At 40.9% G+C, this 18,278-nt stretch overlaps 1 protein-coding gene across 1 annotated transcript in view; it reads left to right on the plus strand.

Annotated features, from left to right (window-relative positions):
- LOC132396636 (cadherin-related family member 2-like) overlaps positions 1–18,278 on the plus strand; it is a 143,785-nt gene that overhangs the window by 28,703 nt on the left and 96,804 nt on the right. Inside the window, exons 10-12 of the mRNA XM_059974351.1 lie at positions 1,640–1,740; positions 2,378–2,581; positions 4,878–5,033. Coding sequence (XP_059830334.1) covers positions 1,640–1,740; positions 2,378–2,581; positions 4,878–5,033 — 461 coding nt within the window. The remainder of the gene's footprint in view (positions 1–1,639; positions 1,741–2,377; positions 2,582–4,877; positions 5,034–18,278) is intronic.

The following is an 18,278-nucleotide window of genomic DNA, read 5'->3' on the forward strand; positions in this document are numbered from 1 at the left end:
TGACTTCAGAAGGAGGAAACCAGAGGTCCATGAGCCAGTCTTCATCAGGAGTTCAGAGTTGGAGAGGATCATCAACTTTAAATTCCTCATTGTTATCATTTCAAAGGGTCAACCCAGAAGTGCAATTAAGAAGAAAGCATGGCAGTGCCTCTACTTCCTTAGAAGTTTGTGAAGATTCAGCATGACATCTAAAACTTTGACAAACTTCTATAGGTGTGCTTGGAGAGTATATTGACTGTTTGCATCACAATGTGGTATGGAAACACCAATGCCCTTGAATGGAAAATCATTCGAAAAGTGAAGGATATGGCCCATCCATCACGGGTAAAGCCTCCCCATCACTGAGCACATCTACATGGAGTGCTGTCACGGCAAAGCAGTACTCATCATCAAGGACCTCCACCATCCAGGCTGTGTACTCTTCTCATGCTGCCATCAAGAAGGAGACCCAGAAGTCTGAGGACCCACAGCACCAGGTTCAGGAAGTTAGTATCCCTCAACTATCAGGCATGTGGACTAGTGGGGATAATTTCACTCAACTTTATTTGCCCTGTCACTGAACTGTTCCCACAACCTGTGGACTCACTTTCAAGGACTCTTCATCTTATGTTCTTGGTATTTATTGCTTAGTTATTTTTTTTCTTTTATGTTTGCACAGTTCGTTGCCTTTTGCACGTAGGTGGTTTTTTCGTCCTATTGGGTGCGGTCTGGCATTGACTCTATTATGCTTCTTGGATTTACTGTGTATGCCCGCAAGGAGACCAACCTCAGGGTTGTATGTGGTGGCATATATGTAATTCAATAATAAATTTACTGTGAACTTTACTATATGACTCGATATCGCTATGTCTAGTGGGCCTATAATGAAGACCTGTTGTAGTACAGAATCCAATATTACTTTAGGTAGGCCGTATTTGGAGCATTGTGTGCAATTCAGGTCATCCCATTTCAGGAAAGATGTGAAGTCTTTGGAAAGGATGCAGAAGATGTTCACCTGGATGCTGCCTGCATTAGAGGCATGTGGTATGATGAGAGGTTGTACAAATTTGGGTTGTTTTCACTGAGGGGAGATGTGAGAGAGGTTTATAAAATTATAAAAGGTATAGATAGGTTAGATAGCAACAATAATTTTCCCAGGATAGGAATGCCAAATGCTGAAGGACGTAGCTTTAAGATAAGAGGGAGAAATTTTAAACAAGATGTGTGGAGTAAGTTTCTTTAACACAGAGGAACATGGAAAATACTGCCAGATGTGATGATGGAAAAATATATGACAGTAGGCAGGCACATGCAAGAAATGAAGGGTTATGGATCATGCTTAGGCAGATGGCGTTAGTTTAATTTGGCACCATGGTCAGCACCGACATAGTGAATCAAAGGGCCGACTGTTCAATGCTTCAAAAGGGTACAGCCTACAGGCTGGCCGAAGAAATCCTTCCATTAGTCAGACGCGGCCAACAGGTTGACAGGAGGCTGCAAGATCAGAAGGATATGGGGTTACGAGAACTGGGAAGACATACTGTATATTGCTAGCACAAGCCACAATATGGATTGCATAGGTAAACATTTAATTTGTGTGTGGTATTTTCTGTCTAATTTTATGTAATCAGGGTTGCATTCTCTCATTCTCTCACTTTAGGTACCAGTGCATTTAAAGTGGATAACATAACTGGTAGAGTCGCCACCTCCTCTATGCTGGACAGAGAAGCTATGGAAGAACTCATTACAATTGATGTCACTGTAAGTCATACCACAAGCAAAAAACCTAAATGCAATGATTTATTGTATTTCTCTTTCATCATGACTAAATTGTATCATGTTTTATTATTTGTTTGTTACCATTATTCTAAATGTTGGTATGTATCAGTGCTGAAGTTTAATCTGTTCAACGTTAAAAATTGCTGACTAGCTACAACGTTAGGGTATACAAGCTGTAAGACTCCCCTCTTGTTTCACTCCATTTGTGTGAGTCGGTTATAGGTAAGTCTCTGTTTTGCTTCCCTTTGTAACAAACAGGTTAATGAAGCGATTCAATGCATGCATTCCCCCTTTTAATCTTCATACGATTGTTTTGCACTCAGAACCTGCACTGTGGAAGCAAAGCAAGGCTTTGCATTTGCTTTTACATTAATTTTGAAAAGCTGATGTCAGCCACAGAGGGTGCTCAGTTTAAAAAACAAGTACTTGAGTGGCGCAAGATTAGGCTTTGTGCGTGTTTGGATGATTTTTGAAAGCAGGAAAAGTAGGTCATCAAAACTGAAGGCACAGTTAGGTTTCATTTTGTATGCAGCTGCTTTGTTGCATTGATAAAACATCTTAACACTCCCACTGATTTTAATGATAATGAAGTGAAAATGATTTTTAAAATTAATTTCAGGCTTTTGAACTTGTCAACGGTATTAAGGACCCTTCAGCTACAGCGACAACAACAATTACAATTTTAATACTTGATGTCAATGACAATAAGCCAGTATTCTATTCAACGCCCGGAATATCTACTGACACATTCCATGCAATGGTGCCTGAAGAGACTGCAAACGGCATGCCGATTCTTCACATTTTTGCACAAGACCTTGATCAAGTTAGTTTATTTAAATTTAAATTTATACTTCCATTTCATCTTCCATTTACGAGGCTTTGTAAAAGTATTCAGCCTCCTACCCTTTGATCACTTGAATGACTATTAAAACCAGGGACAGGATTTTGATCAATTTAATTGAGAATTTTCATTTGTGAATCATGTGCTTCTTTTTTCACAGTAGAGCTGAAAAACATGGACAATTGTAAAGCATGAACAACTAAAATTCAAAAACTGAAATGTCAGCAGTTCAAAAGTATTCATCCCCCTTCGCTCAGTACTTAGTTGAACCACCTCTTGTAGCTATTACAGCCTGAAGTCTTTTTGGATAAGTCTCTATGAGCTTTGCACAAAGTGATGGACCTAGATTTGCCCATTCCTCCTTGCAATATTACTCAAGCTGTGCCAGGTTATTTGGGGAGTTGTGGTGGACAGCAATCTTGAGGTCTTTCCAGAGATGTTTGAGTGGGTTAAGGTCAGGACTCTGACTGGGCCACTCAAGGACATCAATTTTCTTCATTTGAAGCCATTCCATGGTTGCTCTGGTAGTGTGCTCTGGTTTGTTGTCCTGCTGAAGGACGGACTTCCTCACCTATTTATGCTTTCTGGAAGAGATTGGCAGGTTTTTATCCAAGATCTCTCTGCATTCTGCAGCATTCATCTTCCCATCAATCCTGACTAGATTTAAAGTCTCTGCTGCTGAAAAGCATCCCCGTAGCATGGTGCTACCTCCACCATACTTTACAGCAGGGATGGTGTTACCTGGCTGTTGCGCAGAATTAGATTTACACCACACGTACCGCTAGAAAAAAGCACGTCCTTGTCCATAAAGACTTTGCAAAGCATCACTTTGAAGATACTGTAAGGATGTGAAGAAGGTCTTGTGTTCAGAGGAAACTAAAGTGGAACTTTTTGTCATCAATACTGTGTGGTAACTGGAAATCTGATCAGGATTGATGGGAAGATGAACGCTGCTAAATCCAGGATCTCTCTGTATAAAAACCTTTTAGCCTCTGACAGAAAGCTTAAACTGAAGATGAAGTTTGTCTTTCAGCAGGACAATGACCCAAAGCACACTGCCAGAGCAACCATGAAGTGGCTTTAAACAAAGACAATTGATGTCATTGAGTGGCCCAGTCAGAGTCCTGACCATAACCCGATTGAACATCTGTGGAAAGACTTTCCCATAAGATGGTTCCACGCTCAGTCAAATCGGCTTCTACAGGATCAACTAAAGGTGCTATTGTCCCTTTTAAACATTTTTTTACAAGCACAAGAACTTAAAATACTGCAGGTCTACCTCATCAGTGTGTTGATCCTTGGTGGAGAAACTGAAGGAGTTGGACAAGGTGTGGATCATGCTGGTGTTGCATCAGAGGAGACAGTGCATGAAGACGGTGTGCAGTCTAACAACGAGTGCTCATCTTAGTTGCTTTTCTTGTGATTGCTAGACCCTTTTGGATATTGTTAATTGGAATGCTGCAGGTCCAGTTCTCTGATTTATTGGCGGACAGCAGGAGTGGATGTTGGAGTATCTGCATGGCTTTGGTCATAATGAGGACTAAATCTCAAGCCATGGCATCACCTGTTTATAGCCGCTAGGGGTGCTAGGGGTGGCGTGGTCTGGCATCCGAGTCAGTGTGGCCCCGAGTGTTCACTCGGCAGAAAACAAGTTGTATTTTGCTCAACTGCAGACTGCTGCAACACTTATGGACTCAGGGTCTTGGACAATATTTTTTGTGTGAATGTATTTTATATGTGCTTGCTATCTTACATGTGCTATACAGTATATGCTGCACCTTGGCCCCGGAGTAACGCTGTTTCATTTCCATGGTATGAATTCAAGGGTTCAATGACAATTAAACTTCAACTATGCACCATAAAGATTTCTGTCCACCGCCACCCTGCATTAAACTGCCACAACTTGAGCAAATTTGCAAGGAAAAATTGGCAGATCTTGTTCCATCACATTGGGCAAAGCTAATAGAAACTTATCCAAAAAGACTGTAATAGCTGCGAGAGGTGGTATAATTAAGCACTGAGCAAAGGGAGATGAATACTTTTGAACTGCTGATGTTTCAGTTTTTGGATTTTTAGTTTTTCATGCTTTACAATTTTTCCTATATTTGGGCTCTATTGTGAAAAAAGGAGCATGTGATCCACAAATAAACCATATCAGTCCAATTGATCAGATTTCCTGGTTGAAATACTCATTATGTGAACAAAGGGTTGGGGGCTGAATACTTTTACAAGGCACTATATCTGAGCCCGATTATCTTTCACCTCTCCCATTCAATAGGGCAACAATGGAACATTTGGAGTTTTTCTTCAAGGACCAGATTCTGCAGCTTTTAACTTGAATCGAAATATTGTTTATAATAAGGGAATATTAACGATTCAAGTGGCAAATTCTGAGGCACTGGACTTTGAGAAGATCGATGCCTTACAGCTTCAGGTGTGTTCAACTAATTATCTTTTACCAGCTAATTATCGCTAAAAATGATTAAAAGAAGCATTATTACCACTCCATTGAATGTTCAAAGAAAGCAAAGCAAAATGTTTGATTGATTTCCAGAAATTAATAAGTTTAAAAGAATTAAAAGTATATTATATGAAAAAATGAACATGAATATAGTGGGTGGTTTACTGGACTTATATCATGAGATCTATGCTGATGCTGTATCTGAATCCCAGAACAGCAGCTGAGGTGTTTAATACGAAACAGCAGTGGGAATGTGTGATAACAAGAAGCATCAAGGACTGTGAAAATGAAACTACTGGATTGCCATGTCATACAAAACATTCAGTACACTAATTTTCTTCAGGAAAGTTAATCTGCCATCTTTCCTTTCTGAAGTGCTGAGCAAGTCACGCAGTTCAAGGATAATGTGGGATAGGCGGTAAATTCTGGCTTCCATTCCCAAAACATGAATAAATAAATAAAACAATAGAAATATTTCATGAATTAACTTTAAATTCTTTATAGGTAATGGGCATTGATGGGGATAATAAGTAAAACATAGTGCTAATGAATGCTCCATCAGCCTATCTTACTATTGTGCACTCTTGTTGCACTATTTATTTCTGCTTTCTATATTCTTATTGTAATTTATAGTATTTTTATGCATTGCACAGTACTGCTGCAAAACAAAAAAAACCTGCATGTCAATGATAATGAATCGAATTCTGTTTTCCCTGTTACCTTTTCCATAAATAAAGTAGTAAATTAGTTCTCCACCATCATTTCCATCACCACTGAGAACAGCTTGGGGCATTTTGTGCTCCGGGCTTTGTCCGTCAGTTCTCCTACCATGGGTGGGGCGGGTGAGGCGGAGTCCCTGTCCGGTGCCCTCAGGATTCGGGCCTTGCTTCAGTCCCTGGGTTTTGGCTGCCAGGTGCGTCACCTGGGTTCTGGGTTGGCCGCTGACCCCTGGGCCCGAGACTCAGTCTCGGTCCCCAGCACCTAGCCCAATTTGTGACTGATAGTTTCTCATCCAAGAATTTAAAGAAGCAGATTGAGCGCAGGTTTTCAAACAATAATACATTGTTTAAAATACTGATTAAAGAGTAATTTCATAAGTATTCCCAATATTAATATTTGCAACCATAAAGGATTCTGGATAATAAGTCATGTTTGAATTCAGGTGCTTTTTTATGATTCTCCAATTTGGACAATTAGTACAATCTATTCAGAACTAGCTGTTTAGGTGAACCTTTTTACTTGACGTTTCTCAACCATTAACAGGAGAATGGAGCTCCCATCACATTAGGAATATATTAAAAGCCACAAATAAGAATCAGGTTTACTATCACTGGCATATGTTGTGAATTTTGGTGTTATGCGGCAGCAGTACTTTGTAATACGTAATAATAACTGTAAACTACAATAAGCAGTATATGTATATTAAAATGTTTAAATTAATTAAACAGTGCCAAAAGAGAGCGATAAAAGTAGTGAGTTCAGGGGTTCAACGTCCATTCAGAAATCTGATGACCGGGGGAAGAAGCTACTGCTGAACGGTTGAGTGTGTGCCTTCAAGCTTCTGTACCTCATCCCTGATGGTAGCAATGAGAACAGGGCATTCCATGGGTAATGGGGGTCCTTCATGTTGGTCACTAATTTTGAGTTAAAATAAGGCAAAATTTCAGGCCTTATTGGCCTGTACCTCAAGCTGTGACCTGAGGTCTTTCTGTGCCAGCTCTTTCCAGATCTGGATACACAGTCCAAGTTGCTGGCCCAGTGAATTCAGGATGTTCAGAATTGTAGTCCCCAGGTTGTGTCAATCCCCAATTCCCAGTTTTGTGGATACTATAGGGCTTGTTAAATAATATGTAATTGTTCTGACATTAGGAGCCATTTTAAATCTATTAAAAGTGAAAAATTACAAATTTGTTGAAAAATTATAAAATGAATTATCTAAAACATCCTAAACCACATAAATAATTAAATATATTGAACTAGATTGAAATAATTTAAGAAGAGACCTTACATTTTTCTTGGCTATATATCTACATTTCTATGTGTCCCATTGAAATTACTGATGTCAGGGATCTTATATTATATATACCCCAAATGACTCTCCACTGTAAATGTTGAAGAATCTTTGCTAACTGGATCCATGCTAGAGTGTATATGAAATCCAGTGGTGAAGCAAACCAACAAATTTAACACTCTAAATCTATTAGTACAAGTGACTTCCACTCCTATTAAACACGAGCAAACCCTGGACTTGTTTTCACTTAAATTGATAGGTGTCAGTGGTTCTATTGAGAATGGCCAGCTTGTACAGGCCAATCCACACAAAAGTATCCAAACTTCCTGTGCCGTTGTGCAATTAGACAAAAATGAACCCTTAATTGTAACTATTTATCTAACAAAGTTACTTAAGAAAGAGTTGAAGAGTTTATGTTTAACTTTGTTCTGCTTTGTTTCTAAACAATAAGACAAAATCCATCTATTTGCACTCCTAAAATGATCTCCTTGGTATTCTGTTGTGTAAAAACTTTTCTATCAGTGAATTAGAGGGAAGGGTGATACTTGAAAACCTTCAGTTAATGGACTTATTGAGAATGGTCAATATCTGTGACAACAGCTTTAAAAAACCAGGAGCCGTTTAAGATAGATGCCCACATAAGAGTATACAATGCTGCCTTGGGAATTTCAATGAATAATCTTATGTTTTTGTTTCAACACTATATGTGGCATAAAAATCTAGCATTAAAAATTAATAAGAATCACGAAGCTAGTAAATTGTCAGGAAGTTTCATCCAGCTCAGTAATTTTTTTTAGCAGATGAATTTTATTGGGCTTCACTTGTCTATTGTTCTGGCATAGCCTGAAAAGCTAACTTTAGAATATAGAACAGTACACCACAAGGCAATTAAATTTGTAACCAAACCAATCTCTTCTGCCTACACAATGTCCATATTCTTCCATTTTCTTCCCACTCCTGTGCCTAGCTGAACATCTCTTAAAACTCTCTAATCTTTCTGCCTCTACCACTACCCCAGGCAATACCACCATTCTCTCTGTAAAAAAAAAACATGCCCCTCACATTTGCTTTGATATTAGCCCTCTCAACTTAAATATATGTCCTGTGGTATTAGACATTTCAACCATGGTAAAAGGATACTTTCTGTCTACTCTATGTATGCCTCTTATAACTCTCTATCAGATCTCTCCTTAGCCTTCACCACTCCAGAGAAAACAACCCAAATTTGTCCAACCTCTCATTATAGCGCATTCCTTCTAATCCAGGCAGCATTCTGGTAAATCTCTTCTGCACCCTCTCCAAAACCTCAACAACCTTCTTATAATGGGGCAACCACAACTGTATGCAGTATTCCAGATGTGGCTTAACTAGAGTTTTATTAAGCTGCAACATAACTTATTGACTTTGGAACTCAGTGCCAAGACTACTAAAGGCAAGCAGGCTATATGCTTTCTTAATCTCCCTATCAACCTGTGTGGCCACTTTCAGGGAGTTATGAACTTGGACCACAAGATCCCTCTGCTCATCAACACTGTTAAGGATCCTGCCTTTAACAATGTACTGTCTCTTTACATTTTACTTACCAAAGTACAACACAACACACTTGACTGGGGTAAACTCCATTTGCCGTTTCTCCACCCGTATCTGCAACTGATCTATATCCTGCTGTATTCTTTGTCAATCTTCAACATTATCCACAACACCACCAGTCTTCGTATCATCTGCAAACTTACTAACCTGCCCATCTACAGTACTGTGCAAAAGTTTGGGGTATATGTAAAAAAAAGGCCTGTAAAGCAAAGATGCTTTCAAAAATAATGAAATGAAAAGCTTTCTAAATATCAAAAAGTTATTATAAAGAGCAGTAACCAGTAAAAAAAAATCAAATCAATATTTGGTGTGACCACTCCTTGTCTTTAAAAATGCATCAAATCTCTTAAGTACATCATCATGCAGTTTTATAAGAAAATTGGCCGGTAGGTTGTTCCAAACACCTTGAAGAATATGTCACAGTTCTTCTGCAGATGTGGCCTGTCTTGCTTGTTCTGCCTCTCCAGCTAATTCCAGACAGCTTTGATGATATTGAGATCAGGGCTTTGTGGCGGTCATGCCATCTGTTGCAGAACGCCTTGTTCTTCTTTTCACAGAAGGTAGTTCTTTATGATGTTGGCCTTTTGTTTGGGGTCATTGTCCTGCTCCAGAATGATGTTGGGGTCAATCAGATGCTTCCCTGATGGATGAGAATCTGCTTGTACATCTCAGCATTGTGGATCCTATTTGTTCTAATCAGATCATCAACTCCATTTGCAGAAATACGCCCAAACCCGCAGGGAACGTCCACCATGCTTTACTGTTGACTGCCAACACTCACCCATGTGGCACTCTCCAGAACTTCTATGGACAAACTGCCTCCTGTTTGAGACAAATTTTCAAATTTTGGCACAACAGTCCAGAGCACTTACTGCCATTGTTCAGCATCCCAGTTCTTGTGTTTTTAAGCTTAGGTGAGTCTCTTGGCTTTGTTCCCGCTTCAAAGGATGGCTTTTTGACAGCAACTCTTCCATGAAGACCACTTCTGATTAGACTTCTCTGGACTGTAGAGGGGTATACTAGAGATCCAGTGGTTTCTGTGAGTTCAGAGCTGACAGCAGTGCTGGTCTTCTGGTCTAGAAGAGACATCAGTACAATATATCTCTTGGCTACTGCACTCAATTTCCAAAGTCGACCACTACATTTCTGGTCCTCAACCTTGCCTGTTTCTTTGTGCTTCTTTACATGACCTGAACAGTACATCTTGGAACTCCAGTTTGGGGTGAAATTTCTGCTTGGGACAGATCCTCTTGATGCAGTGATGATCACCTTGTGTCTTGTTGCTATGTTCACTCTTGCCATGGTGTAAGAATTGATGATTTGAAGGTTAAACTGTCATATCTGCTGCTCCCTCACATTTTAGTTTGGTTGTTCTTCACCCCGTTTGATACCCTCTTCTGTTAATCAGTTCAGTTAATTCCACTCATTGTCATTGATCATCGGGACATGCTTGTTATCTTTGTTTAATCATGCACTGGGCTATACACCTACAAAGTTATCAAGTTTTTATCTGAAAAGTAGTCCATTACTTAATATAATGGTGGCATCCGTCGGTCTCGAGAGTCCAATAATCTGCGCCTGGAGTTTTCAGGGCGCTGGCCTGGGCAGGGTTGTATGGGAGACCGGCAGTTGCCCAAGCTGCAGGCTTTTCCTTCTCCACACCACCGATGTTGTCCAAGGGAAGGGCACTAGGACCCATACAGTTTGGCACCAGTGACGTCGCAGAGCAATGTGTTGTTAAGTGCCTTGCTCAGGGACACAAACATGCTGCCAACAAACGTGGCCTAGTGGATAAGGCATCGGTCTAGTGATCTAAAGGTCACTGGTTCGAGCCTCAGCTGAGGCAGCATGATGTGTCTGCCTGCGCCCTGGAAACCTGCAAATCCATGGTCTCACAAGACTAACGGATGCCTATACTTAATATATTACTTTCTAAAATGAAATAAAAAAAATTTCTGTAACTTTTGATTTTTTTTGGAAAATAAATGTTTGGAAATCTAAAATTTACTCTTTTTTACCAACATACTAATGCAGAATACGAAATGCTAAACATCTATAACAAAATTTATATAAAAGATCTAGGATGCCTAAGACTTTTGCACAGTACAGTACATTTTTGTCCAAGTCATTTACAGTACTTACATCGCAAACAGCAGAAGCCCCAATACAGATCACTGGAATGTCAACAATCAGAGACCTCCATAAGTCTCGTTGGCCACTGCCCTTTGTCATCTATTGGCAAGCCACTTATGAATCTAAACAGCCAATTCATCATCGATCCCATGCATCTAAATCTTCTGGATGAACCTCCTATGATGGATCTTGTCAAATGCCTTACTAAAGTCCATGTAGATTACATCCACAGCTTTATCTTCATTAATCACAAAGCCCTGCACAAAGCCATGCAGACTCTCCCTAATTACACCATGGTTTTGCAAATGCTCATAAATGCTGAAGTGAGAAGTTAAGGATATTGGTGCACTCTCTAGCCACTTGATCAGCACAGGTCTTTAATACTCGGCCAGGTACCCCATCTGGCTGGCTGCTTTGAATGGGTTTACCTTCCTGAAGGTTGTTCGCACATCAGCCTCCGAGACTTCTGGTTGAGGAAGACTCTGAATGATTTTGTGTGTACACGTTCATCTATGAATGTTATTAGAAAGCCCATGGCAACCGTGGTGTATTAGTTCAGATCCTCTCATGAGCCCTTGAACATGGCCCAGTCCACTGACTCAAAGCAACCCCATCGCTGCTCCTCTGCCTCCTGAGATGAGCTCTTTGTTGTCCTTATCACTGGAGCCTTGCACTTTAGCCTCTGTCTGTATACAGGTAAGAGAAGGACAGCCAGGTGATTAGATTTCCAGAAATGCAGCCTGGTATAGGCTTCCTTACCGTGGTATAGAAGTTCTCTAGTATGTTGGGACTCCTGGTGCTGCAGGTTTTATGCTGATAGTAATAGGGCAGAGATTTCTTCAAACAAACCTGCACCAAGTCCCTGACTATGATTTGAAAGGCGCTTGAGTGAGCTGTTCCTTGTTTTGTGATGGCCGCATTCAATATCTCGACTGTCTGATTACCATCAGCTTTTGACAGTATGTAAAATGTGATCAGGATCATGGAGGAGAACTCTTTTTGTAAGTAGAAGAGTTAGCATTTAATCATTAGATGTTCCAAGTCAGGGTAATAAGAGTATTACTAAACTGACACATCCAAGCATCACAGAGCATTTGTTATGAAACAGAGACCCCTTCTTACCTTTTGCCTTCTCTGAATCAGCAATTTGGCCCTTCAGACCCTGGGGACTTATCCACCTTAATTCTCTTATAAGAGACCCAACACGAACAATACATCCTCCCTTAATTCAAATATAAGGGCAACTGGGGTAAAGCCAAGGATAGCAGAGTTAGCAAACTAAGGTTTTGGAAGAGGATAGAGAATAAAAATAGGTTTGGTGAGAGAGATTTGTGTACACATGATTGAAATTACTGCTATGAAAAGTAGGGAACCAGACAATATTATTCAGAATGAGAAAGCTAGCCAAGGGAATTTTTATATGCTTGACTTTTGAGTGAATTGCAACATGATTGATGATAGTCACCACAACAGTGAGATTAATAAGTTTAGGGCATGAAAGTCTAATTGAATATTAAATAGGATGCCAAGATTGGACAGATGCAGTCAGAGAAACAGACTAAGAATAGTACAAGGATGAAATTTGTCCAAGGACTTTGCTTCTACTGACAATGAACTAAAAGGATTTATCAATTTGAAATTAGGTAATCAGGTTATACAGCAGGGGCAATGAAAGAGTTGATGAAAATGGTGGAGTAATAGAGCCTTAAATACTTTAAGTAGAATTATGATCTTGGCTATGGAAACCACAGATCAAAGCCAAGAAAGAGACCAAAGACTGAGTTGTCACTGCATGCATTTTCTTAAATATTTGAACAATATTAGGACACTTACACCATAAGACCATAATGCATAGAGCAGAATTAGGCCATCTGGCCCATTGAGTTTGCTCCACCATTCAATCATAGTTGATCTTTTTTCTTCTCCTCAACCCTAGTTCCCGGACTTCTCCTTGTAACCTTTGATGCTGTGTCCAATCAAGAACCTATCAATCTCTGCCTTAAATACATAAAACATAGAACATAGAATAGTACAGCACAGTACAGGCCCTTTGGCCCACAATGTTGTGCCGACCCTTAAACCCTGCCTCCCATATAACCCCCCCACCTTAAATTCCTCCATATACCTGTCTAGTAGTCTCTTAAATTTCACTAGTGTATCTGCCTCCATCACTGACTCAGGCAGTGCATTCCATGCACCAACCACTCTCTGAGTAAAAAACCTTCCTCTAATATCCCCCTTGAACTTCCCACCCCTTACCTTAAAGCCATGTCCTCTTGTACTGAGCAGTGGTGCCCTGGGGAAGAGGCGCTGGCTGTCCACTCTATCTATTCCTCTTAATATTGTGAATACCTCTATCATGTTTCCTCTCATCACCCTTCTCTCCAAAGAGTAAAGCCCTAGCTCCTTTAATCTCCTCTGTACCCTTTCCAATGCTTCCACATCCTTCCTGTAGTGAGGCGACCAGAACTGGACACAGTACTCCAAGTGTGGCCTAACCAGAGTTTTTATAGAGCTGCATCATTACCTTATGACTTTTAAACTCTATCCCTCGGCTTATGAAATCTAACACCCCATAAGCTTTCTTAACTACCCTATCTACCTGTGAGGTAACTTTCAGGGATCTGTGGACATGTACCCCCAGATCCCTCTGCTCCTCCACACTATCAAGTATCCTGCCATTTACTTTATACTCTGCCTCAGAATTTGTCCTTCCAAAGTGTACCACCTCACACTTCTCTGGGTTGAACTCCATCTGTCACTTCTCAACCCACTTCTGCATCCTATCAATGTCTCTCTGCAATCTTTGACAATCCTCTACACTATCCACAACATCACCAACCTTTGTATCATTTGCAAACTTGCCAACCCAGCCTTCTATCCCCACATCCAGGTCATCAATGAAAATCACGAAAAGTAGAGGTCCCAGAACAGATCCTTGTAGGACGCCACTAGTCATAACCCTCCAGTCCTAATGTACTCCCTCCACTACGACCCTCTGCTTTCTGCAGGCAAGCCAATTCTGAATCCACCTGACCAAACTTCTCCCGATCCCATGCCTTTTGACTTTCTGAAAAAGCCTACCATGTGGAACCCAACGACCTGGCCTCCACAGCTCACGTGGCAACAAATTCCACAAATTCACCACCCCTTGGCTAAAGAAATTTCTCTGCATCTATGTTTCGAAAGGGCACCCCTCTATCCTGAGGCTGTGCCCTCTTGTCCTAGACTCTCCCACCAACGGAAACATCCTCTCCACATCTACTCTGTCTAAGCCTTTCAACATTCGAAAGGTTTCAATGAGATCCCCCGGTCCTTCTGAATTCCATTGAGTACAGATCCAGAGCCATCAAACGTTCCTCGTATGATAACCCTTTCACTCCTGGAATCATCCTTGTGAACCTCTTCTGGACCGTCTCCATTGCCAGCACATCTTTTCTAAGATGAGGGGCCCAAAGCTATTCACAATAATCAAAGTGAGGCCTCACCAGTGCCTTATAAACCTCAGCATCACATCCTTGCTCTTATATTCCAGGCCTCTTTAAATGAATGCTAACATGGTATTTGCCTTCCTCACCACCGACTCAACCTACAAGTTAACATTTAGGGTTTTCTGCACTTTCATTTGCCGACACCCTATCCAGAATTGCAAACCATTTGAATCACTCAAAGTTCAAAGTAAATTTATTATCAAACTACGTATACAGTGTATCACCATATACTACCCCGAGATTCATTTTCTTGTGGGCATTCATTCACAGTACATACAAAGAACCATATAACAATCACAGCACGGAAACAGGCCATCTTGGCCCTCCTAGTCTGTGCCGAACCCTTAATCTCACCTAGTCCCACCTACCCGCACTCAGCCCATAACCCTCCACTCCTTTCCTGTCCATATACCTATCCAATTTTACCTTAAATGACACAACTGAACTGGCCTCTACTACTTCTACAGGAAGCTCATTCCACACAGAAACTCAATATAATCAATGAAAAAAGCTACACACAAAGACTTGCAAACAACAAATGTTCATAATAAGACTAACTGCAATTACAAAAGAAACAAATAATTATAATTAGTAGTTGGACAAATAGCTAACTAAATTATATTGAGAACATGAGCTGTAGAGTCCTAGAAAATGAGTCCATAGATCATGGATTCAGTTCAATCTTGAGGTGAGTGAAGTTATCCAAACTGGTTCTGAAGCCTGATGGTTGAACGGGAACAACTGTGAACCTGGTGCTGTGGGACCTATGCTCCTGCACCTCCTTCCCAGTGGCAGCAGCAAGAAGAGAGCATGGCCGGCACGGCGAAGGACCTTGATGATGGATGTTGCTTTCTTGTAGGTGACAAAGCTTCTTGTAGATGTGCTCAAAGTTAGAGAGGACTTTTCCTGTGATGGACTGAACTTTATCCACTACTTTTTGTAGGTTTTTCTATTCATGGGCATTGATGTTTCCATACATCTCATTTGCTGAGATCAAGCCTGGCACCTGAGTGAACCTGAGCTCTGTATTTGACCACCACTGTTTAGCTCAGGGCAGTTTATTAATGGAAATCCAGCCAGTATGGATTTCTTCACTTCTCTCTGTGTGCTCCATCACATAATCATCTAAAGGCCAAGTACAGAGAGGCCTGCCTGGGCAGGTTTACAACTTCACTAGAAATACAGAACAGAGACCATCTGCACTGATATGTTTCGTCCAGAGGAATTTGTGATACTTGATCATTAGTCCTATGAGCAGACAGACTGCTCTTCAACAAGTAATTGCAAGCAGAGTACTGGACTCAGTTGGAAGACATAATTTTGCTTCAGGCTGTAAAAAGCCAATATTTCAGCCTTCACAAAGAAGTATTCTGAGAAATACTGTATGATATAAACATTTTGGAGTAGATTTCTGAGGTAATCCTGCATTAAAATAGAGAGCAAGCTTATATTTATGTAAACACTCAGCATAATTGTATACATCTTGTCACAAATAGTGCAGTGAAATTATTAAGCGAAGAACCAATCCATTAGTATGTTAATTAGTTAGGAGGCCAAAAGCCTCTTTAAGTTTTAGCTCACACAAACCTCACCAGCAAAGGTCAATGCCTAATATGAGGGTTTAAGATAGCACTGGTGAAGCGCAGTGTCTACCTGCCTGTAGCAAGGAAAACAAACAATACTACTGACTACTTTATTAATTGCACTTTTTCAAGTAAATGATCACTGCAGTAAATAGCCTGTAACTTCCTTGTCAACACTGAGCTTTTGAACTGGCTGTAGGGCCTGGTATTTTTGTGGTATGAACATAAATCTCGAAGGTGCAGGATGGTTGCAGTGTGGCGTGTATGGGCCGAATTGAGGTGGAAGGCCTGAGCCTGAGAGTGGAGAATGAGCCAATGTTTGGCCATTGCTGAAGCAGACTTGGAGATGATTCGATGCAGCAGAACCAAGGTGAGGTTGAGTTGAGACGGTGGGACCCAGGCCTGGGCCCAAATGTGAGTAAAGACCCAAGGTTTGATCATTTTAAGGGCTGGACCAAATTGGAAAGGTTGGGTATACGCCGATTCAAGGTGGCGGGGCCCAGGCCCGAGAGTGAGGAACAGCCCAAAGTTTGGACAATTTAAGCACCGGCCCAGATTGAAAAGGTGAGGATGTCAGCCTTTTTTTTCCAAAAGGTTCTATTGGGTTTCTTTTTTTAATATGGGTGCTTGAAAGGAGACGAATCTCAAGGATGTATATAGGACACTTATTTTGATAATAAATGTACGTTGTACTTTGAAGCCTTCAAAAATGATCAGGGTAAAATTCAAATTTGCCCTGTTTGCAAAGTGCTGAGTGGAAGCCACATTCATAATGACGTTGTCCAGGTCTGGTTGTTCTGTGAATACATCGCAATTTTGGACGAGAGCCTCATGGACAAATACAGCAGCGTCCCTTCATTTGACAATGATGTTGATGTTCTGATAGTGTTCTGAGAGTTTTGTGTTGGGGGTTAGGGGATTTTTGGGGGGGGTCAATGTTCCTGTTCCATTTTGTACGGGGGAGGGGGGTTTTGGGGATGTCATTCTATTTTGTATGGGGGAGGGGGGTTTTGGGGATGTCATTCTATTTTGTATGGGGGTGCCGATGTTTCTCTCTGAACGACTTTCATGCTCTTTCTGTGTTTTGTGGCTAACTGGAGAATACAAATTTCGGAGTTGTATAGGGATAAATACCTTGATAATAAATGAATCTTTGAACCTTTGAACAACCCTGAAGCTTTCACGAAAGCTTTTTGGTGCTTTTAGTTCTAAAGTTACCCCATCTATTAAATTTAATCTTATGATCAGCCAAGGACCTTTAGTTCTTGCCTGACAGCTCAGTGACTGAAAGCCATAACACTGCAGATGCTGGAGTTTGGAAGGGGGAAAAAAGTACCGGAAACATCCCATCAATCAGACATCGTCTGCAGAGAGGCATGGAGTTAAGTTTTGCGTCAATGACCCTTCATCAGGATGATAAAAGCAAGTTTGCTTTATTTTGCATAGAAAGTGGGCCAGAGGGGCATAGGACCTATGTGCAGCAGGCTGTTCTGCAGTGATATACTTGTGTATATGGTGTGGTGGAAGATTCTTTAGTGGCAGTAGGTTTGAGACAGTGCTTGTGAGGAGAGGAGTATCGCTTGCTCTCACATCAAATGTCTCCAGAACTTTTGATCTGGGTTGTAACTAGACACCTTAGTATCAGAGATACAACTTTTACATGTTTTTTTTTTGTTATTTTTACGGTTTCTTTTTCTAAAAAACCTTCCTCTTTTGCTCTTTCTCTCTCTATTCTTGATTGTCCACAATTTTAGCTGGGTGGTTTCTGCTGGCCAGATACTAGAAATGCACAGGAAATACTAGAAACTGGGACCAAGATCTTTTGCCAGCTTGTTGAAAATAAAGGAGGAACCATAAACGAGTTCAAATCAAACATTAATGAGGACAGCACATTAATAAGTGGGCGAGAGCCAAAGGACTCTCGAGCATGCCATTCCATACACCACGATCACTTAAGTGTGTGCAACCACAAATCCCCAGACACCAGATACATCTTAATGAAAGTCTGCAGGCAGATGGACACAGTTCAGAGAGCCAGACCATGAGCTTAATAATGTTTTTATACAAACACAACCTTCTTTCTTGGTGCTGTGGAAGAAGAAGAGGCAGAACAAGGGGAAAGAAAGACGAAGCTTTCATTAATAGAGTGCCTTTCGTCACTTCAGGATGTACCCTGACTCTTGAAACCAAGGAAGTATTTTTGATGTGGGATTCACCAGGCCAGTTGCACATGCAAGAATCCCCAGAGAGCAGTGTGATACTGAGCAGATAATGCAGGGCAGACTACATAGCCTGATGCCAGGGCTCACCTGCAACCTATCTGCATCTTTCTGTGGAGTTCCTAGGACCCAGCGCAGCCAAGCGCAACATGCTCTTGTTACGTACATGCAACCCTTTGAAAGTATCAGCA

Source organism: Hypanus sabinus, chromosome 7 (genome assembly GCF_030144855.1).
Source record: "Hypanus sabinus isolate sHypSab1 chromosome 7, sHypSab1.hap1, whole genome shotgun sequence".
NCBI lineage: Eukaryota > Metazoa > Chordata > Chondrichthyes > Myliobatiformes > Dasyatidae > Hypanus > Hypanus sabinus.